The sequence below is a fragment of the Eretmochelys imbricata genome, chromosome 5 (genome assembly GCF_965152235.1).
Source record: "Eretmochelys imbricata isolate rEreImb1 chromosome 5, rEreImb1.hap1, whole genome shotgun sequence".
In the NCBI taxonomy this organism is placed as follows: domain Eukaryota; kingdom Metazoa; phylum Chordata; order Testudines; family Cheloniidae; genus Eretmochelys; species Eretmochelys imbricata.
Window position 1 is genome coordinate 98,870,447 of NC_135576.1, and position 24,130 is coordinate 98,894,576.

General features: G+C 41.4%; 1 protein-coding gene across 6 annotated transcripts in view; it reads left to right on the forward strand.

Moving 5' to 3' along the window:
• TRPM3 (transient receptor potential cation channel subfamily M member 3) overlaps nucleotides 1–23,649 on the forward strand; it is a 612,909-nt gene extending 589,260 nt beyond the window's left edge. For all 6 annotated transcript variants that reach the window (XM_077816402.1, XM_077816403.1, XM_077816404.1 and 3 more), the window contains 5 exons: nucleotides 1,322–1,496; nucleotides 13,126–13,276; nucleotides 14,554–14,753; nucleotides 15,517–15,649; nucleotides 22,203–23,649. In XM_077816402.1, coding sequence (XP_077672528.1) covers nucleotides 1,322–1,496; nucleotides 13,126–13,276; nucleotides 14,554–14,753; nucleotides 15,517–15,649; nucleotides 22,203–23,649 — 2,106 coding nt within the window. The remainder of the gene's footprint in view (nucleotides 1–1,321; nucleotides 1,497–13,125; nucleotides 13,277–14,553; nucleotides 14,754–15,516; nucleotides 15,650–22,202) is intronic.
• Nucleotides 23,650–24,130: the final 481 nt, after the last annotated feature.

Sequence of the window (24,130 nt, forward strand, 5' to 3'; positions counted from 1 at the left end):
TTAGATCACGCAGATTGAGAGGGCTGAGCCTACAGATGAGATATCATCTTGCTTGTGGATGAGACAAAAACAATTGAACTCTTATTTCTAGCAACAAGAGCCCCAAACATCATGATTGCTGGTAAACAATATATCAGAAGGTTAAAAGGTTCTCTTATGGTAACATCAAAGATAATTGTCAACGTTATTTGGTTACTTCCCTGACATTTTGGTACATCTGCCTGAAATCAGTGCTTGAGTTGGAGGGGACAAGGGATGGCATGCTCCAGCTTGGTCTCCATGTGTTTTCTCTCTGCAGCAGTTTCCCCGTATTTTTCATACCACAATATGTTGTTAGTTAATTTATTATATTTATTTATTTTTTCAGTTTACATAGCACCTATGATAGATAGTCTAGGCATTCGCAAGGGTTACTCTTCCTTTAATATCCTTTCTTGGGGTTCTCATCCCTACTGCCAGTGCAACATCTGTCCCCAACCTCATGCCTAAGATCCTATCCAGTACCTCCTGGGCCTGATGTGTGGGTTTTGGGGCACTGAGGATATCCCTTTTTCCTAAGCATTTCCCTGAATGCGCAGATATTATAATCATGTAGTATTGAGCGATTTGCGTATGCTAATGAGACACTGCAGAGGGGAGATGTATAGGGCTGAGCCCCCTAGGATATTTGCCTGTTATCTTTTGAAAATTCACCCTCCCCTGAGTCCTCTGACCTCGGCTGGTCACCTCCAAACATGCTGGTCTCTAGTCCTTCCAGTGTCACAGACTTCCTATCTCATTGGTCACCACTGTGCCTGTCCATTATGTTGCAATAATGAGCTGTTCTGCCGCTCACTACTCCTGTGTGACCAAGAGAGGTTGAATCCTTACGGTAGCTGCAGCCTCACTTCCTTTCCCCTGGGACAATGCCTGCTGCTAGCTAAATAGATGACTGTGCCCATGGCTGCCCCTCGTTTTTGTAGATGCCACCTGTAGCATAAGAGTGGTGCTTCATCTTGCAAGTGTGGCCCAAACTGGGCTGAGCAGACATCAGTGAACTTGTAGTAGTTGCAGGCAGCCCATGTAGCCAGACAGTAGCTTGTAATTTCAAACCTGCAAACACACTCATAACAAGCTTTGAAAATCCAACTGAAAATGAACTCGGCCAAACCAAGCACGCAACGTCCCCACTCACCACCTTTGAAAACTCCAGCCCATATGTGCAAAATTGCATCCTTAAACTTTACAGTTTTTTCATTATATCAAGGTTGAAACATAATACCCAAATAATTTTCTCTAATTTGTTTCCTTTATCTCTGTTTCTTCCTCCTGCGCCCTTTAGATGATAGACATGATGTATTTTGTCATCATTATGTTGGTGGTTCTGATGAGCTTTGGCGTTGCAAGGCAGGCAATTCTTTTCCCCAATGAAGAGCCTTCATGGAAGCTGGCAAAGAACATTTTTTACATGCCCTATTGGATGATCTATGGGGAAGTGTTTGCAGACCAGATAGACCGTAAGCGTGTTTATGATTCTCATACTCCAAAGTCAGGTATCCAGTTTTGATCAGATGATGTCTTACAAGATCATTTGTATGTTCTCAATAAATGGCTTGAGACAGGGGACTCGTTCATTGAAGAAGATATTCACAGACAAGCTATTACTAGTAGCTGCTAATACCAATTTCGGGGTACCAATTTCTGTACTGCTAAATTTTATCTTTTATTTATTTTTATATATATATATACACACACACACACAACTTTTATAAGTGATTGATTCTTTTTAAATGCTTAAGGGTGTTGGGGTGAAGAAAATCTAGGTATCCATGAAGAGTTCATTGGTATATGTAGGACACAGCACTCCACTCCTTTTCCATCCATTGGTTTGATTTTGGAATGAATGCACCAGTTTTGCTCAACTTGGTATTGAGAATCCAGTCTGAAAATACTGAGAGAGCTCTTCAGCTGGTAAAAGTCAGCATAGCTGTACTGAACTGAATGGAGTTACACTGACTTACACTAGCTGAGGATTTGATCCATTGAGTTTTGCTTTCAATGGGACCTGTTCACCGCTATCACCCTTACGTTAAATCATGTGATGTGATCATTTGTGGATGGTGGATATATTACTAAAATTTTATTTATTGAGAGGTGAGTATGTTCTCAGCTCAGTGCAAATAGAATGGAAGCCACCATTTCTGATACTTTCTCCTAAGGATTTTTTTGGCTGGCAATCTGGAAAATGCCAGTTTTCTATTTAAATTAAACCTCCTGGTGCCACGAGGCGTAGTATGGCAAAGGAGATAAGTGATCATGTGAAATGATGCAGTGCGAGGAATGGAAAAAGCTAAGAACCATCTTTTTAACAAACACTGACATGCTAGAGACGCTCAACCCCTTCTTTTCTGCTTAAATGTGCATAGGTCTTGGAAGCACTTACAAATTAATACAGTATGTCTACTAATAGTAGAGAGAGCCTATTGAATCTATATAAATATATCAATTTAAATACTAGGTACAGCCTTAAGGAAGGAGTGTGCTTCCATGATATATCTTGTGCTCATTCAACATTGAAGAATTTACAATGGTGTTTTGACTTTCCCTAGATTGTTTAGATCCGGAAATAATAAACATATCTGCATCACCATTCATCCCCTTTAATGCCCTTTAGATGTAGACTGTGTGCTCCATGAAAGGTGACTCAGAGAGCCCTATTTACATTCCTTCTCCATCATGTCCATGGAACTCTATGCCAAATGTAAATAGTCTCCTTTTATGACTACCCCTCCATTATGTTCTCAAAGGCAACATGGCATTCAAGCAAATAAATAGCCTGAAACCCAGAGAATTTCTCCCTGTATTTACCTTTCCACTTGGTTCCATCTTTTTTTTTCCTCCAGAAATCCATTTTAGTTCCAACGGTAAAATAATTGGGGGCTGATATTATCCCTTTAAACTGTGGCTCACCTTTATAAATGGAATTCTATCTGTCCCACTACAAGTGGCCATTTATTGATGTTGTACTAAGAAACTAGAATAGTGCAACAAGTGCGGCAATCTGGCTGGATAAAAGGATTTTTTTTTAATGAAGTGCTGATTGTAGTTTAGAACCTGCAATCGGAGAGAGATTATTTTAACATGAGTGGAGTATGGCTGTTGGGTATCTGTAACAGGCTGGCAGACTCTTTGTCCTTGCATAGGGATCCAGGGCTAATCTAATGAATCATCCTGATGTCCAGTGCTTAAACCTTGCATAAAAGTGCAGGGTAATTACTGAGTCATGAAGGCAGGTGCATTATCTTAATTCCAACCAGGTATAAAAGGAGTTGTTTTGTCCCTCTGCTGAGGAAATTAGGGGTTTTGACAGATGAGGTCCTTCTTAGAAACTCTAAGAGCAGCCCCTACTTCTTTCTCTGAGAGAGAGACTGAGACTGTGCAGGGTATTAGAGTCTGCCACACTCTTTCAGTGTTTTTCAGTAATCACAAAATATATACATGGAATAGAGTGAAGAATGCACTGATTAACTGACACACAATTGTGGGGGTTTTTTTATACTGTTTGTTTGGAAATTTACTGCTATATATTCTCCACACTGTTCTAAGCTAAATCAGCCACTGCATTCTATTTAGAGTGACTGTACTTTCTCAAATGTGATTCGAAGCTTGTCCTAAAAGCTGTTGTGCCACCTCTAAAATGTAATCAGATTTCACAACCTGTGGTTTTACTTTCCTCTTCATATTACATTGAAAGGCTTGCTCAGATTATTTTTATATTTTTTTAATATTTGTATTTTGGCCATGAATTCCAGATTCTGCCAGAGTGCTGATCTCTGACATGTTACACAATGGAGCTGCATTCTCAAGATTACTCGTGTCTATTTGAGAAATGTACAAAAAGTGTATGTTACTCTAAAATAATTTTTTTCTTTTATCTCTTTCTGTGGATTTGTGAAGCATGTTGTAAGGCTGGCCAGATCCACCTCATCAACTGGCAGCCTGTCCATCCAGTAGATCTCTTATTTTTAATTTTATCTCAAAATGCTACACTCTTAAAACACTAAGTAGTCATATTTTTCCAATTTACTGCATGGACTGTATGTGTTTATATATATCAATAAATGCCTGCATTCATTTCATGTGAAAAAAAATTCTCTGAGTTGAAATGTTTATAGGTGCTCAACAATGCACTGTGGACACTGAATCTCACTAGCTACTCAAAAGTGGGGACAGTTATATCCTCACTTCTGGGAGTTAATATATAACCCAGTGGTAATCGCTATTACATATGCAGTATATAAATACTACACTCATATAGATTATTGGCTAGCAATCAATCATAAATAGGGACCGTACTAAATTTACAGTCCATTTTGGTCAATTTCATGGTCATAGAACTTTTTAAATCATAAATTTCATAATTTCTGCTATTTAAATCTGAAATTTCATGGTGTTGTAATGGTAGGGTCCTGACCCAAAAAGAAGTTAGGGGGTGGGGTTGCAACATTATTGTAAGGGGCGTGGCGGTGCTGCTACCCTTACTTCTCTGCTGCTGCTGGCGGCGGCGCTGCCTTCAGAGCTGAGCAGCTAGAGAGCAGCAGCTGGTGGCTGGGAGCCCAGCTCTGAAGGCAGAGCCGCCGCCAGCAGCAGCAGAGAAGTAAGGGTGGCCTGGTATGGTATTGCTACCCTTATTTCTGCGCTGCTGCTGGCAGGGCATCACCTTCTGAGCTGGGTGCCAGCCCAACAGCTGCTGCTCTCCAGCTACCCAGTTCTGAAGGCAGTGTAGCAGTAAGGGTGGCAAAACTGCGACCCCCCCCCCCCCAACAATAGCCTTGTGACACCTCCCGCAACTTCCTTTTGGGTCAGGAGCCCCAGTCTGAGAAACTCTGGTCTCCCCCATGAAATCTGTATAATCTAAGGTAAAAGCACATAAAAGACCGGATTTCATGGTCCGTGACGCATTTTTCATGGCCGTGAATTTGGTAGGGCCCTAATCATAAAGGAAAAGAAATAGAGCAAAACTTCTAAGATTATGTTTAAAACATATTCAAATTTTAAAACAAGCTAAATAAAAAGATAAAATAAAATTGAAACTAAAAAGCAGTTTCTCTCAGATAGACACAATCTTGTTTATTGCAGAAGGACAGGCTGGATGAGACAGGGAATTGGTAACAGAATTTCACTTTTAGGTTGCCATTTCTAATCCAGCTCAGACTGGCATTGATTGATAGTGACTCCCAATCAACTGCTGATTAGTCAGTGCATTTCAGTGCATTTCAAGTGTCCTCATCATAAAATCTACCACGGCAATTTGCACTAATTGGTACCCTTATTGGAAATCTGAGCAGAGAACCCACAGACTGAATTGCCACAAAGAATGAATCGTCTTCTCACCCCTAGAACCCATCCCTCCAGAAAAAAACAAGTGGGGGGAGGGTGTAGAGACAACATCAAAGGAAAGCTTGTGATGCTGTTGTCTATAGTGTGCCTGTTCTATAAACAAAGGGTGAGTTTGGTAGGTACTCTTATATGTGGTCAGATAGTAACTGTAAAATGACATCTTGATGGACAGCAGTCACCATTAAAATCCAACACAACATTCTTCCTGGACTTAGAATATGGAATCACTGTGATTGCTGTTGACAGATATTGACTTGTTAATGGCAACCCCTGTATGTTGGCTCATTGTCTTCTATGTAAAATTTGCTTAGTGTATAGATCAAAACAAGATTTTCTTTCCAACTGACAGCATTTCAAAAGCAAGCTGAGAACTAAAAATCAATCTGGATTCTTTCTGCTCCCTACATCCTCTTATGGAAAAATCCCATAGAATTGTAATAGACAGTGATGGAACCTGATTCTCCTCTCATTAACACTTGAGTAATGCCAGTAATTAGAGTGGGGTTACTTCAGTGTATGGTTAGTATATGCACGAGGAGAGTCATACCTAACAAGTCTTTACAGGTTTTTGAATCACCTTAGAGAATGTAACAAAAAATTATATCCTTTATATAGAATTCTCTAGTGGAGAGGGAGAATTCTGATCTCAAATCCCCAACCAGGGGTTAAAGGAAGTCTGGTATTGGGCATTGGTATTGGATGGTGGTCTGCCACGGCTATGCCAACAAGGTGGGAAGAGAGTGAGCAAGGACTTAGTCTAATTGGGGAAAGGCATTCTCACTGTTCAGGAATGCCAGCTGCTACACTATTGTTCTTATTGGAGCAAGATGACTAGAAGAATATAGAATTCTATAAGATGGTTAAAACAAATTATAGAAAGGGTATATTTTTCTGTTAAATTCTATGGATCCAGTTCACATTGACACTTTACACCATTCTGGTTGCCAAGCGGGGCCTTAAAATGAGTATAAATTGCATCTACATCCACTTGAAAGCCACTTAACGCTGCCAGAGCAGAATAAAGGTGCCCAATATGAATGAGACTTCAAGGCCTGTAGATTTTTATAATAATTTGCATTGAGCCTTATTATATTTCTGTAGAACATTTTAAGTTTCAGCCTTTGTACATTTCTATGGAACTTTCTCATACGGGGCCATCACCCTTATTCTAGAATTAGAACTAACAGCAATTTTGTACAAGATGGAATGAAATGCACCTTTGCTCTTCTGTGACTATTCTGTACATTAACTCTGCATCACTGACAGATTTTGTTAATATGCTAGACAGACCTACTGAGTGATATTCCTACAAGGCCTATGTACCTTTCTGTGGGGTTTTTGCTTCTCTTGTTGCAAATATGTTTATTGTTTTTAATATATGGAGAAGGAAGGAACTAGAATAAGAGGGAGCAAGTGTAGAATAAATAGACTTTTCGTATAAAATGTGACTAGAGCACCAACATTGCGAGGCACAACAGATATTTGGAGGAAATGTTTTAGCACAACCCAGGACAAAAAGTAAAATACAAGAACATGGTTTACTTGGTCCTGCCATATCTCAGGGTGCTGGACAATGTCCCTTCCAGCCCTACATTTCTATGATTCTGTATCAGAACAATACTATCTATTAATGCTAAAACAATCATTTAAAATAATGAGGTATTGTTGCAGTTCCCTGACAGGTTTTTTTCCCTAGTGACTAAAGCAAAGATGTGATAATCAGGACTCACAGATTTTAGTGCTTTCTCTGCCTCTGAATCACTGTGCAGCCTTAGGCAAATCACTTATCCTCTCTATGCTTCAGTTTCTCCATTTGGTGAATGAGGATAATAAATACCTAACTGACAAAGTTGTTTAGTGTTTAATTAATTAATTAATTAATGGTTATAAAGTGGTTGAAGATCCTTGATGGAAAGCTCTGTGGAATTTGAAGTATTATTAAGATGGGAAAAGCACCTAGTTATTCAAAAGGATGAGGATATAAGTACATTTCAGATTTCTGGAGATTCACAAAAAATATTATTCATTACTTAATATTCATATTTTTGTCTTCATCTTGAGAAACATGACTATAGGTGCCCATTAAGAAGATCTTTCTAACATACCTTGAATTGTAGAGACTTTATCCATTTTTAAAAGAAAAGCTTTTATACAGAAATTGTTTTTGCTATTAAGTAGTACCCTTCCCTCTCTCTTTTGGGATGGCAGATGGGGGAGGAGATTTGCAACTGTCCTTTCACAAGCCCTCAGCCAAATGCACATTAAAAATTAGTAATGCCCATGTCATGTCTGGTGTAATTATATTAGAGAAATGGACCTTGGAGTAAACATAGCCCTAGGCCTAAATTCTGCAGATGCTTTAGGCCTGAAACACTCAGAGATGTGGGTTACAGCTGTTTGCTCTCATGTGATGAGCTGGCCAGGAAAGAGGAAGGGCTGGGGAGCTAAGAGGAAAGGCTTGTACAGGAAGCTGCAAAAGTGAACATGGAAAGGGAAAATAAGCATAGGAGGGGATTATGAAAGAAGAAACAAAGGATGCAAAAAATAACTGTTTCTACTGATGTCAGGATCCAGTGTCCTAAAATTTAGTGAAGTTGCACATGTGTAACTGAAATTAGAGCTGGGCCCTGAAGAGCCAAAATGTTAAAATCATAGCTCTGAGATCTATGCTCAATGTCCTACCTTCATTTAATTTGTTGCTAGGTATCCAACTAGTCATGTGTATGTGCAGTCACCTAGTATACACATGCAGTTGTAGTAAAAGGCCTTGAATCAGCAAAACACTTAACATGCTTAAGTACTATGCTGAATCAGGGCCATAGCATGCACAAACATAAGCACACAATCTTAAACAAACATTGCAACTCTGTTTTGAAAATGTTTGTCATCATGATCTAATTCTGCCTTAAATTATTCAAAATAAATGCATTTATCAAACTCTATTTTTAAATGGCTGAATAGAACTTTGATTTTTTCTTATGCCAGTATGAGCATGTATATTTATTCTCTAAAGAGAATGCTAATTGTGTTAATTTTATTTTAATATAATCTCTTTTAAACACAGTCATGCAGTGTAGCGTACCTAGTCACAGATTACTGTGTTTCACAGCATGAGAGACTTCTGTGGTACTGGAATCATTCCACCTGTGCCTCCATGCTTCTCACTATCCCTAGGGTGTGTTTCTGTAGCATATGCTCACACTGGACCTGCACATCTCATTGTGTTGCTGTAGACACCTCTGTCACATAGATTGGACATTTCAGACCACAAATTGAAGCACAGGGTGTTTTGCTTGCTATTTGTAAGTATATGATCACAGACTTCTCAAGGAGCGCAGATTTTGTGGTGCATTTCAAGCGAAACACCCTCTTCCATAGCAACACCAAAGCAGGTGATGGTCCATACATCAGAGACAGGAAAAATGACCTTTGGCTTAGGGGAGGCTGCCCTGGACTGGGAGCTAGGAGACCATGAGTTCTAAGGTTACCTCTTGCACTGCCTGCTGTTCATATTTCTATGCACTTCATAGCCATTATTATTGAGCATGTCCTCAGATCTCTCCCTTAGCCTACCTAGAGGGAGACAAGTATTATTCTCCCCATCTCACGAATAGGTTAACTGAGATTTGGACAAGATCACACCCAGTAGAACTAGGAATAAAACTCAGGTATATACGACAATCGACCCAAGGCTAAGCTGTGTTGCCTTTCAGAATGAACATACCAAATCTATGTACTTGGCTAACCTATCTTCAACCACTAAACCATGCTTCTCTCCCAGGGGCAAGAACAGAATCAATTAATTCTGATTCCCCACCATCCTACTGTTGACTTGCAAATAGTTGTGTGTCACTTTGCCCCCAAAGCTGGCCCACATGGACGGTGACGCATCTTGTTCAAGTGGTAGAGGGCTACGCTGGTGATCTGCATGGTTCTTATGGTTGTATATAGTAGAATTTCTGTTTTTCTTGTTTGCTTCCTAAATAAAATCCATTTTAATCCATTTGTTTAAAAAGAAATGAAAATAATCCTATTGTATAGTTTAAACCATCGTAAACAGTCAGTACTGGTGTGATGTGCAACAAAACACAGATGTTCCATATTTGGGTCATTCGTCACACAATTTAATTGTTTCAGGCAGATCTGAAGGTTGAGAGGTATGGTTGATTATAGCAGGTTAGCTGCCCATGGAGTGCCACACAAAATTAATATTGAGTTGTCACGTAAAGGCAGCTGACTCCAACACAACAGGCATAGGCAGGAAGCCTTTGGAAACCTGTATGGGGAAAACCAAACACCCATGTGTATGTAATTCCTGTGGCATGAAAGGGGTTGGAGAGCTGTTGTCATACTAAGTCTAATAGTCCATCATACTCTACGGCATAAACTGACAGGGCTGTATTAATGGCATTCTAAATCCTCAGAGAGGCGGTCTATATTAAAGGAGGCTGGAGAAATCCTCTTTGTTCAGATAATTAAAGCTGGATTTTTTTTTAGGTGAAAATCCTTTTTTTTTTTTTTTTGGTAATTAGAAAAACAGGATAAATGTAGCCAGAGTTTGGGCTAAGCTTTCGATTTCCCTGATGTATGGTACAAAATACGCTTTTGAGACATTTCTGTCAGTGTGATAGAGCAAGATTATTCTTCCTGCGCAGCTATTCCTCAGCATCCTTCATGTGCTATAGCAACTGATTATAGGTGTTATTTTGTTACTGATCTGGAGTCTTTATAGGGCCAAGTTATGAATTAGGCTTTGTATCCTGCCGGACTATCGTAGCTTGAAATCAATGCATGCACATAAATCAATTCATGGCCTCGCCCAACAGAATTTTAAAAGCACTTTGTTTATTTCCTGATCCTGATAAGTGCTGAGTGCCCTCAACCGCTGTTGAATGGAGGCTGAGATCAATCAGCACTTCACAGAAAATCCTCCACAAGTCTCAAGGCAGAGCCCTTGATGCCTACATGAAACTACAGTTTGACAAGCTAAAGGAAACATTAAATAAGCAGCTAATTGAAAAGATCTGTAAATAGCATGTTGTTTGAAGAATTATTCTCTTTGAATTCATCCCAGAGAGAGAGGTTTTTCCCCCCTCTATGGGGGGGAAGACTAATAATGATCATTAGCATATGCACATGCCCCCAAGCACAGCACAGCCTTTACAGAAGGGTGTTATTGGTGTATGAGGCATTGCTTGTTCTGGCAATGTAATGCCTTTTCTGTGGGTGGTGGTTGTATATTTTGCCCTGGGATAGTACGTCAAACATTGACCTCTCCCATACAACTGCATCAAGTACAGATTTAATAGTATAAAATCTTCACATACTGCCCCAAAAAAACAAGGCCTCAGTGCTACTTGATACACATGACTAACACCACAATATCATCCACAATTGACTCCAGTGGGCTTTGGGTCAGGCCCAGAGTAAACATTTTGAAAAGAAATCAAACTACATTTGTATGTCACAGATTTATTGATTTAGGGGGGGATTTTCAGAAGCACTCAATGTTTGCCTAACTCTGCTCCCACTGAAGTCAGTGCTAAAACTCCATTGACTTCACTAGGAGCAATGTTAGGCCAATGCTGAGTACTTTTAAGAACATAAGAACGGCCACACTGGGTCAGACCAAAGGTCCATCCAGCCCAGTATCCTGTCTACCGACAGTGGCCAATGCCAGGTGCTCCAGAGGGAGTGAACCTAACAGGTAATGATCAAGTGATCTCTCTCCTGCCATCCATCTCCACCCTCTGACAAACAGGCTGGGGACACCATTCCTTACCCATCCCAGCTAATAGCCGTTAATGGACTTAACCTCCATGAATTTATCCAGTTCTCTTTTAATCCCTGTTATAGTCTTAGCCTTCACAGCCTCCTCAGGCAAGGAGTTCCACGGTTGACTGTGCACTGAGTGAAGAAGAACTTCCTTTTATTTGTTTTAAACCTGCTACCCATTAATTTCATTTGGTGGTCCCTAGTTCTTATATTATGGGAACAAGTAAAAAACTTTTCCTTATTCACTTTCTCCACACCACTCATGATTTTATATACTTCTATCATATCCCCCCTTAGTCTCCTCTTTTCCAAGCTGAAAAGTCCTAGCCTCTTTAATCTCTCCTCATATGGGACCTGTTCCAAACCCCTAATAATTTTAGTTGCCCTTTTCTAATGCCAGTATATCTTTTTTGAGATGAAGGGACCACATATGTATGCAGTATTCAAGACGTGGGCGTACCATGGATTTATATAAGGGCAATACGATATTCTCTGTCTTATTCTCTATCTCTTTTTTAATGATTCCTAACATCCTGTTTGCTTCTGGGGAGGTGGGATTTTGAAAAATCCCACCTTAATGGAGGGAATGATGGAAGGCTATCGATAATGTCCATTGTATCTTTGAAGGGGTATATGTAAGCCACTTCTTCAGTGGTTTCCTTGAAGAACCCAAAAAGATGCTTACTCAGGATGAATCTTAAGGTATAGGAAAGTTACATGCCAGCATGAAACGGGTCAGGCAACAGGAACCACCACGTGTTACAAGGCTCACCACTTTAAGTTGCTCAAGGAACCAAAAACAAAGAAAGAGTTCTGACATTACATGCCTTTTCCCTGACAGCTAAGGCACCTTTAAAAACCTGGCTGCCAAAGCCAACCTTGGTAGGTAGACATCCGGCATGTCATGAAAATAAGGAACCTGATCTTCACAAAAGGCTGCTCAGCACTTCATTTCTCTTGCTGCTGATCTTCAGACTGCACCCTTACCAAATACTACAGTATTAAATGGATCAAAATAATGTGGCTGCTATCATACGTTGGACACTTATTTTGGGACACTGTCATCATTAAAAGCTGATCTGAATAAGTCAGGGTGCTGCAATGGGTTAGAAAGAGTACATAGATCGCTTGAGACCAAAATGCCAACCAGAGTTATGAACTGAACTCACATTTATAAATGGGAGTCTGGCCAAAACATTATCAGAGAACTTAAAAAGTAATATTTTATCCCTCCTCCCCCTACTTCCAAAAAACTAGTACAGAGTGTATTTGAATCTAAATCATTCAGAAAATAAATTGGGGGCAGCTCCACTGCCTCCATGTTCCCATACCTGGTACAATAAATACTTGATTGTTTCATGCATTATTCTAGGCAGGCAGTCAAAAGTCCTTTATAGCAGAGGGTCATTACAAACACTACCATGGTGGTTCTTAGATTCTTGTGTACAGCAATGGCCAAATAATTTCATATATTACTTTGTGGTATTGATTTGCAGTCCCTTCTATCAATTAGCAAAACCCTAATTATTTATTCCAAATAGAAAATATATGTTAGCTCGTAGGAATAAGCATTTGAGTCAGTTCACATGCAAACCTCTAATTAACACCAGTACATAGCACTATTTCAGAAGCAGTTTGAAAGGTCAATGAGGGACAGGCAGCTGCAACTAAAATCACTCAAACCATATAGACTTCCTGAAATTTCTCAGGGAAAATCTTGATGCTGCTAACAGAAGAGCATTCAATATCAAGAGCAGTAGCTTGTATAATCTGTAGTGAATTTGACAGGTGTTGGATCACAGCATGAGGCAAGTATATAATCAAACCTCTTGGGGAAGCATCATCCCACTGTGCTTTGGAAGATTTTTTTGGGGGGAAAAAACCTTCTTCATAAATATTTAAATACTTTTGTAGGGAGTGCTGAAAATTAGGTTTCGTTCTCATTCGTTTGTTTATACTGTTTCTTCCCAGCTCCCTGCGGCCAAAATGAAACCAGAGAGGATGGCAAAATAATCCAGCTGCCCCCCTGCAAGACAGGAGCATGGATCGTTCCTGCCATCATGGCATGCTACCTCTTGGTTGCAAATATTCTTCTGGTGAACCTCCTCATTGCTGTTTTTAAGTGAGTGGAACACTGATACATGTGGATTCAGGGAGTTATGATTGTGACGTTTCCCTGGGGCCCCCTAGGTTGTGAGGCACTCACCACCACCTGAAAGAAAACCTGCTTATCACCTTTCTGGTGACCAGTCCTTAATCACAGACCTTAAGAACATAATTTTAAGTATATACACACAACTCCTTATACAACATCCATACATACATTTTGCAATGGTTATGCTGACCAGTGTGATCCAGGCCTTATATGACATGCTTTTGATGAACCCATGGGATCCCTGTACTCCATCCAGAGGTCCTTGGGTCACAGTGATGATTTGGCCAGCATGGCAGCCTTTGCAGACTGCTGTGCTGTAAACTGGGGTTTGGAATCCGTTTCAGGGGAGCTTTATTATAGGTGGGAGTGACAGAGTAGATTGTCTCCAGGCAGGGCCGGATTTAGGGGCAGGTGACTGCCTTGGGGTGTTGGGCTTGGGGGGGCTGTTTTTGTTGTTAGCGACAAAAGAGAAAATAGAATGTTTGAAGTAAAATGTTTCAGGTGTTGATGTTAGTACATTTCAGTTATTCTTAAAATTAAAAAGTTTCTACAAGCTTAGAGGAAATGATTTTTTTAAATTGGTTTATATATGACATGAAATAAAATACAGATTTATAGATCCTAGCATGCAAATTTATCCTCTTATATGACAGGGATAAATCATGCATGCAAATCATGCATCAAAATCATGAGATGGGTTACAAATGCAATAACAAATAAGGTATTCAAAAGTGTAACAAATGGAGTTACAAAAGACACTCCTCATCTTGGGCGCCATTTGGTGTAGGTCCAGCCCTGTCCCCAGGGTATGTGGTGGCTGTATAGTTCTTTAGAATTTGTGGTATCCAACCTACAGAGATCCACTGGGACAGAGAGCAAGGAATTTCTGCATTCTAATCTCAACTATGGCACATGTTCACTTAATCCTTCATTGCCTCATTTTACCCATACATAAAATGTGGATAATAACACTTACTCACCTCATGAGCCTAACTGCATGAGCCCAACTGTGAAGTATTAAGTATTAATATTCTGTCATTCATAACCAGCATATCTTTGAAACTGCTGGTACAGTCATGCTTTCTTGAGGTGATAACAGTGAATCTTGTTCTGTTTTTTATGATGGGCTTTGACACTATGTGAAATCTGTCTAACTAGGTACTGTATTATCATGTGGGGGAATATCCAAAGATGGTTTCAATCTCACTTTATTGTCCTCTTTTCCCCTCTCTCTTTTCTTTTAGCAACACATTTTTTGAAGTCAAATCTATATCCAACCAAGTGTGGAAATTTCAGAGGTATCAATTAATCATGACATTTCATGAAAGGCCAGTCCTGCCACCACCTCTGATTGTTTTCAGCCACATGACTATGATTTTCCAACACCTCTGCTGCAGATGGCGGAAACATGAAAGTGACCAAGATGAGAGAGACTATGGACTAAGTAAGGTTCAACCAGCTTACACCTGTAGATAAAAAGCATGACTTTCAAATTCATTTGGTGGTCCTTATAGTTTGGAGGGCATGTAAACTGAATTCAGCTCTACAATAACCTTTTCAGTGAGAAACAACTACATATGCACACAAATACTAACAAATTAATTATTTAATTTTATCAGTGTATCTCCCACCCTTAGAGAAAACCAGCACAATGTATTAAATTTTCCCCTCTCCCTTACCACTGCTCGATATACAAACATGCCCTTCTTCCCTCCACTTGACAACAGGGAACCCTGAAACCTGAAAGTTTTGAAAACAGCACCTGGCCCAGAAGAGATGCTAAGAATTTAAGTACAGTTAAGGATCTTTGTTTGGGAGATATTAGAAATAGGAGAACTTACCCAAACTTTTCCCAAGTAAAAAATGGTTCAAATTTGGCTAAGGTCCAGGCCTTATTTCTTTGTTTTAACTAGTTCATTAAACCCTAATAATGATTTTGTAAAAAGACAGGACTACATTTTCAAAGTGATATTCATCCAACTGCTAAAATTCACAGCAATAGTTTTGTGTGCACAATATTTATCTGCCTGATTGATGGCTGGTGCGCTAATTCAGTTGCTGATTCTCATACAAGTGTATGATGTAGATACAACCTTGGAGACTGCTTTTGAAAGTTTCGCCAACGGTCTACAATAATAAAAATCAGGATTTTGTTTCTTATAAATTTCTGCTTTGTCAGTGTCACATTCCTCCTGTAATTCCCACAGAACTGTTCATAACCGAAGACGAACTAAAAAAAGTGCATGACTTTGAGGAGCAGTGCATAGAAGAATATTTTAGAGAAAAGGATGATAGATTTAATTCTTCCAATGATGAAAGAATCCGCGTCACTTCTGAAAGGTGATTTTTGGTTTGGTTTGGTTCATTCTATATCAGGGGTGGGCAAACTACAGACCACGGGCCACATCCGTCCTGCCAGCGAATTTAATCCGGCCCTTGAGCTCTCACTGGGCAGCGGGGTCGGGGACCGCTCCACAGGCTCATACCGCAGCTCCATGCAGTTCCTGGAAGCAGCAGTATGTCCCTCTCTGGCTCCTACATATAGGGGCAGCCAGGGGGCTCCGCATTCTGCCCCTGCCCCAAGTGCCACCCCCGCAGCTCCCATTGGCCAGGAACTGTGGCCAATGGGAGCTTCAGGGGCAGTGCCAGTGGAGGGGGCAGCACACAGAGCTGGAGGCAAGACATGCTGCTGCTTCCGGGATCTGCTTGAGGTAAGAAGGGGAAGCCAGAGCCTGCACCCCTGACCTCCTCCTGGGCCCCAGCCCTCTGGGCCCCTGCCCTGATCCCCCTCCTGCCCTCCGAACCCCTCAGCCCCAGCCCAGAGCACCCTCCTGCACCCCAAAGTCCTCATCCCCAGCCCCACCCCAGAGCCTGCACCCCCAGCAGGAGCCCTCACCTCCCCACCATGCCCAAATTCCCTGCCCCAGGCCAGAGCCCCCTCTGAACCCTGCAGTCCCAGCCTAGAGCACCCTCCTACACTCCAAACCCCTCACCACCTCCTGCACCCCAACACCAATTTCGTGAGCATTCATGGCCTGCCATACAATTTCCATACCCAGATGTGGCCCTCAGGACAAAAAGTTTGCCCACAACTGTTCTATATAGTATGTATCTTTAAATGTGTTCCTGTTACCATTGCTACTTTCTTCCTCTCCTTGGTGAGGGAACTGCTTGAGGCTACTTTTTAAATTATTCTTCACAGCCTACAAACTGCAGCGGGCTGGAAAATGTTCAAATTTTTTTACTACAAATTTTCATCCAGATTTTGAAACTATAAAACATTTAACCAGCTCAGCTAGAAAATAACAAATCCATGCGTTCTTCTTGTATCTGAGTTTTTCAAATCATAGCCCTAGAACACAGGTGGTCAAAATATAACCTGGAGGCCCAATGTGGCTATTAGTTCTTTAAGGCAACCTGTAACTTTAGCACTGAGGTGTAGCCCTCTTAGAGCGGTCAAGAGCACTGGATGTCTGGACCTGTGAAGTGGAATGGGAGTTTTGCCATTTACTTCAATGGGACCAGAATTTCACCCATAGAATTTACAGACTCACTCTCTCTGTATTAAAGATGAAGGTAACTGCAATCAACTCCATTTTATGTAAATTCTATGCAGCCTCAGGTTCCTGGCAAATTCCCAACATAGTTCTCAGATCTCTCTCCTCTCTCTGTTTAAATGAGTGTTTATGTAGCCCTCATAACCACTGTATCTGAGCAATTCAGTTAAGTTCGAGTTCGCCATCACAGATCATGTCTATTGACTTAAGGCATTGGTCTCAGTAAATATTTCAGGCCAACATCCAGTCAATCTATTAATAACTAATTCATATGAGCCAATGAAAACTCTTTAATTCTTTCTGGTTAAGTTTTTCTTAGAGAGACAATGAGAGTGATGGTTGTGAATTCATTTCAAGAAGAAACTCTCTTCCACCTATGCTGCATCCTCACAGCACCACATCTGATGCAACCAGGTTTAAAATGTGCTTTATACTGGCATAGAAATATATTTTAGTTTTATTTCAGCTTTGAAAGTAAATCCAGCTAAGAACAGGACTAGCATACCGTATATCCCCTTAACCATCCGCATTCCTGGCTGAGAACTGTATTCTCAAACAACACACTTTTATGAAAGTACATTAAAGAGGAAGGATAGTCCAGTGGTTAGGGACTAACACAGAACCTGGAAGACCCAGGTTCCATGTCAGCTCTGCCACAGACTTTCTTTTGTGACTTTGCATGAGTCACTTAGCTTTTCTGTGCCTCAGTTCCCCATCTGTAAAATGGACGTGACAGTAATTTTCTTCCTCACAGGGGATAAATACATTAAAGATTTGAGGTGCTTAGAATCTTATATAGCCCCAGTTATTGTTATTATAGATAAAAGACACTTTATGAACCAGAACCACAGATCTGTCCCAGTCCATTCCCAGCTATCTTGAACACGGGAAAAGTTTGGATCTGGACCCAGACTCTATCCAATTGTTCTGACCCAGAAACATAAATCTAACCCCTCTACTCTTTCCCCAAACTGAGGAATGTTCAAAACTCGCTCCAGATCCAAGCTACATAACTCAGGGCCATCTCAATAGAAATTGTTAATAAGTTGCAGGACACAGCAGCTTACACACCCTCTCGCTTTTCTATCACAATACCTGGTCATTATCCTGTAGCAGAATACATAGAGCATTACATCCATTAAAAACTTAAATTATAAGCAAGGTCCACAAAATAATAGGTCGAGTCCACTAAATCTACTTTGTGTGACATAAAGTGGACGTGAAACAGCTAGAGAGGCCTGTGGAGAATTCCCCCTGAGTTGGGGAACTCTCTCCCAGCAAGAAGCCGAAAGAAGGCAGCTTTACCACCTCCTGAATAAGCCACTCCTCCCTCTCCAACCCCTAGCATAAGGAAGGGGGGGGACATATGAGTGGCACAGCAGAACTCTGCTATGCCCAGTCTTACAGTACCGTCAAATCCCTACAGGACTGTATGCTAGTAGTGTAAGTCAGAGCTGCTGTCTTGCCTTGCACGTAGGCCAGACGGCTCAGAAGCAGGCTCCCCAGTCAGACTCTGTTGAGCATCATTGCTTCATGTGCTGCACACCTCATTCAGGATTGATGCCTTTGCTTCTTAAACATCCTATTGAGCGTTTTGGGTTTACACAGTCTGTTCTGTGGCTTAGCTTGAGAAAGGACCATAGTTACATGCCATAGGTGCAGGCAGGCTAGTTATGGGGAATGAATGAATGAACTTCCTCAACAATACTACAAGAGGAGATGCATTGGGAGGAGTTGGTGGGGTAATGTGAGAGCAGGACTGAGTCTTGACTCAGGGGAAGCAATCTCTAGGAAGAGAGAAGAAATTGAGAAAAGAATTGGGGTGGGAGTTCCTATACTGTGGTGGAAGTCAACCATACTTAGGCCCCAATCCTACAAAGCTTGCTTATATGCTTAACTTTAATCATGTGAGTATTCCCGTTGATTTTACAGTTATACATGTGCTTAAGTGTTTGCTGGACCAGGGCCTTGCTCTTTTGCTTCAGGCTTCTCTGAATCAAGTGACAACTTACACCTTTACCTTAGGCTGTGGCTGAAGGGAAAGCCCTCTGGCATTTGTGTTTGAGCAGACATGCTTTATATTTAGTATTTGGATTTACAGTAAAACACCACACAAAGGAGTTCAAACTTGGTCTGTGTGTAGAATCTTTCCTACTCTGACCATCCTATAGCGTCCTATAATGAAAAACTGAACCTGGAAAAAAACCTAAAACAATATTTTAGTAATCCCAAATGTTCATGGGGCACACCAGTCAAATAACTTAGAAAAATATCTATCTACCTACTTAGTAGGTTCTCTCAAAGGCATTAATCACAATAATATCTATGTGTTAATAATACACACTTGAGGAGATGAGAATGAAAAGTAACAAGCTGTAAGGTGGTTCTTCCAATTATATTAACTAGAAAGGCAAGCCTTGTTCAATCTCCTGGAGACCAAGAGCAAGGTGGGATTGATATGTTTTTACATGGACTTTCTATTGTAGAAGAGTTACAACACATTCTCTTTGGAATCCTTCTTTCATAAACAATATACTACTGTCAGCAGTTCATTTCAATCAGCATAGCATTATATATTTACATGAAGTTAAATTATTTTGCTTAAAATATATGCAGCCATCATATCAGTCCACCCTGCAAATGTTCCTTCCTAATTAACAGACAAGTCCTGTCTTAAAGTCAATGGAAAAACCTGCCATTGACTCCAAAAAGATGAGGATCAGACCTTAATAGTGCTTAAGATATTAGGTTTAGCTTCACCTAACTCCCAAAGATTATTTTTAAAAATCTATCCTTAAACTATTTGCCCAAGGTCCCACAAAAAGCATAGGCACTTGACCCATGGTGTCCCACATCCCAAGCTGGATCCTTAACTACTGGGCTATCTTTCCTCTCAAAATATTTAAAATTATTACTGTAACCAGAGGCCCCACATGACTGTTGATGGGGAGGGCACAATTTAAAGGTACCAGGGCAACATGTGACCACCCCACACCTTGCCTCTGGATCTAAAATAGATGTTTTAAACCTGTGGTGTGTGCCACCCCATAGGGGGAGCAGAGGAACGTTTGGGGAGGTAAGCAGCAATGCCAGGTGCCTTGAGCCCGTGACTCCAGGCAGTTAGCTAAATAGAAAGCAGAAATCTGCGGGCGGAGGGCATGTGCTCCCCTCCACACGCATTGTCTCTGACTGTAGCATCCAAAGACTCCAATCAAGATTGGAACCAGAATGTATTAACTGGTGCACAAATACGTATTCAGACATGGTCCCTACTGTTATGCAACAGCATGCACACAGAGAATTAGATAAAAACATAAATAGTCTTGCTGGAAGGCTGCAATGTAACACTACTTTATTTCCTAGAATTCAGAACAATAACACACAAGAATCTAAACAAACAGAGAGAAAAAAACCAGGCTGCTCCCTAAAACAAAGAGGCACAAATCACCCTGCCTTACTATACACTGGCTGTCTACAAACTAACTCTAATTGCACGCTTCATTCCAGAGCCCACCATTAAAATCAATGGCAAAATTCCCCATGAGCTCAATGGGATCAGAATTTCTACTTGTTCAGTATCTTCTGTATCCCTAAATTTTAAAGTTAGATATGTCATCAGAGAAGAGTTATTTTACAGGTTGAATGTGTGCTAGTGCATTCAGTCATTGGCTAAGAAGTATATAAAATTTGCATTTTAAAACCAGGACTTTTTGTTAAATTGTTAAATTATATGGCAAAATTGATTCCAGTAGGAATTGGTAGCTTGAATATTCTCTATTATGGGATTATATCTTGTGCTTGAAGTGGGAAAGGCCTTTTGCCCCAAACATTTTTGTTTCCTTTGACTAGAAGGGGTGGTTTAGTGGTCAAAAAACAACTTGGGAAGAGTGACGTTCCTCCAAACCACAGCTTCAAATCTCAGCAGTGTTTATTTAGCCATTCGTCTTTCCAAGTCCGATACATATACACCTCTACCCCGATAGAACATGACCCAATATAACACGAATTCGGATATAACATGGTAAAGCAGCGCTCTGGGGGGCAGGGCTGCACACTCCGGTGGATCAGCGTGTCTGGCTCCGACACGCTGCTCTGAGCGGCGTGTTAAGGGTGCCGGGCTGGGGCCGAGGGGTTGGATAAGGGGCAGAGGGTCTCGGGGGGGGGGAGGGTGGTCAGGGGACAGGGAGCAGGGCAGGTTGGATGGTTCAGAGGTTCTGGGGGCAGGGTGGTTGGGACGGGAAACGGGGGCGTTGGATAGGGCGTGAGCGTCCCGGGGGGCCTGTCAGGGGACAGGGGTGTGGATAGGGGTCGGGGCAGTCAGAGGACAGGGGGTTGGCTAGGGGGTGGGGTCCTGGGGATGATTAGGGATGGGGGGGTCTCTGGAGGAGGTGGTCAGGGGACAAGGAGCGGGGTGGGTTGGAAGGGTTGGGGATTCTGAGGGGTCAGTCAGGGGGCGGGAAGTGACTATTAATAACGGAAATGCTCGAGGCCAAAGCAAGTTCGATATAACGCGGTTTCACCTATAATGCGGTAAGATTTTTTGGCTCCTGAGGACTGCATTATATAGGGGTAGAGGTGTAGTACTAAACAGTTTGCTGTGTGTTGTTCTTTCAGATAAGACTTCTGAAACTAAAATTTTGTCCACTCTGCATGCCCATTAAACTGGGGTGCAATCCAGACCCCATTTATGCAGTATTTTCCACCTCTAATTTCTATGGGTCTATTGTATTGAATCTACTAAAGTATTTAAAGGTAACTGATAAAACAATTGTTTTATCAATCAACTAAAAATAAACTGCAAAGCAATTAGACTAGATCCTTAGATCTGTATAAGCTCTACTTAGAGAAAACCCAAGGAGGGACAGGGGCAAAAGTGGTTGTATTCCACTTTCACACACAGCCCCTTAATCCTGGAGCCAGCCATATCCCGCTTTGGCCTGTGGCACAATTTATAGCAACCTCATCGCTGCCCTAACTTTTACCCATCTGCAACAGCACCCAAAGCAGCAGTTCTGGCAGCTGGGGATTGCCAGAGCAGACCACCCCCTTCCTCCTGCCAACATACCCTACATCAAGGCCTACAAGTGGGTAGCATAGAACTGGTTATTCTGGTTCTACACCACTACTGCAGTTTCCTAGAAAAGGGGAATCATTTTGGCCACTTAATCAAACCTTAACTGTTTTGCAGCAGATGGGGTGATATAAAAATTAGAATAAAACAGAGGATTTGGCCTGGACTTTTTAAGCCCTATTTGTTCCCATACCCTTTGGCAGGTTAATAAATGAACACCAGTAATCACTCCCCTGCATATAACCCATGCATTCTTCTTTTGAAGGGTAGAGAACATGGCCATGCGCCTAGAGGAAGTGAATGAACGAGAACATTGTATGAAGGCTTCGCTTCAGACTGTAGACGTCAGGCTTGCTCAGCTGGAGGACATGATAGGACGAATGGCTGCAGCCTTAGACAAGCTGACTGGTATAGATAGAGGGGAAATGACTAAGATACGATCTAGAACCTCCTCAGACTGCACAGATGCAGCCTACATTGTGAGACAGAGCAGCTTCAATAGCCAGGAAGGGAACACTTACAAGCTTCAAGAGAGTATAGATCCTGCAGGAGAGGAGTCAATGTCCCCAACCTCTCCTACCATCATGCCCCGCCTGCGAAGCCACTCTTTCTATGCAGTGAATATGAAAGACAAATGTGGGTTAGAAAGGTTGGAAAATATTTTTAAAGAAAAGTCTGTGAGCCTGCATCGAGCAAGTAGCTCACACTCTGTATCAAAAGAAGCAAAAGTACCATTAGCCCCTACAAGCACTTTGTCAATTGCCCCAGACTCCAGAAGGCCTTCGTCTTGCATAGATATTTATGTTTCTGCCATGGATGAGTTGCATTCTGGTATAGAACCTCTCGACGGTTCAATTAATATACTTGGTACCGGAGACCCATCTCTGCAGGCTCAAATAGCCTCTTCTGTTCTAGCAAACAGTGCGTATATTAGCAGTACTCCCAGTGACAGAATTTCCGGCAGGAGTATTGATTGTGAGGAAACCTCTACAATGGAAACAAGAGTGTTTTCGTCAGATTATTCACATATCATAGATAGCCAAAACCTCTGGGAGTCAGACCCTCCTTTGTATCAGACCTTAGAGCGATCTAAAAGCAGTCGCTATCTGGCTACTACCCCATTTATTCTGGAGGAAACCCCAATTGTGAAGTCTCACAGTTTTATGTTCTCTCCTTCTCGGAGCTATTTCAGCAGCCTTGGGGTGCCAGTCAAAACAGCGGAGTACACAAGTATTACAGACTGCATAGACACCAGGTGTGTCAGCGCTCCCCAGAATATTGCAGAAAGATCCAGTTTTCCTGGAAATCATGGAGACAAAGTGGAGGACTTGGGATGCTGCCACCCAGAGAGAGAAGCAGAGCTAAGTCACCCAAGCTCTGATAATGAGGATATTGAGGTCAAAGACAAAAAGGGGGCTTCCTTATCTCCGCAAGAAAGCAGCACAGCAAGAACACTGTCCAACAACATACCACTTCCAAAAATAGAGAGAGCCAACAGTTACTCAGCAGATGAGTCCAGCATGTTGTATGCACACACAAGGAAAAGCTATTCTATCAGTGATAAACTTGATAGACAGCGTAACACAACGGGCCCACGAAATCCATTCCAGAGGAGTAAGTCATCCAGGCCGGAGAGTAGAGGAGACAACTTGTCTATGAGAAGACTGTCTAGAACAGGTGCCTTCCCTAGCTTTGAAAGCAAGCACAGCTAGACATGCATAACAGGAGGTCTAAGAGTCATCCGCTCTCCAGTCCATTTTCCTTAACAGAATAAAATATGATATGTCAACTAAAGTCAGAGTCTGTCACTGGTCAGGTTAGCACTTTGTTAATCTCATTTTCGCACACTGAGTTACTGGATCCTGACCGAGTTGACATTTGCACTTAAGGAAAGAGGGAGGGAGGAAAGCTTTATAAAGGCTTTAATTTAAAAAAAAAGAAAAGAAAAAAACACCCTCACAAAGACTTGAGTAGGTTCAGAGATCTGCCTTTTACTAGAAGATATCCTAGGATTTCTCGTAATTATTCATGAGTTTCTAAGACACAGGGCTAAATTGGCAAAAACAAAAGCATACAAATGAGATACTCTAAACTGATTTCTATTTACATCAGTTCCATCATTGCAATGACTGAGAAAGAGCATCATTGTAGTCTATAGAAACGAGCTGTAAGCAAATCCTAAAGCTCCCCCAT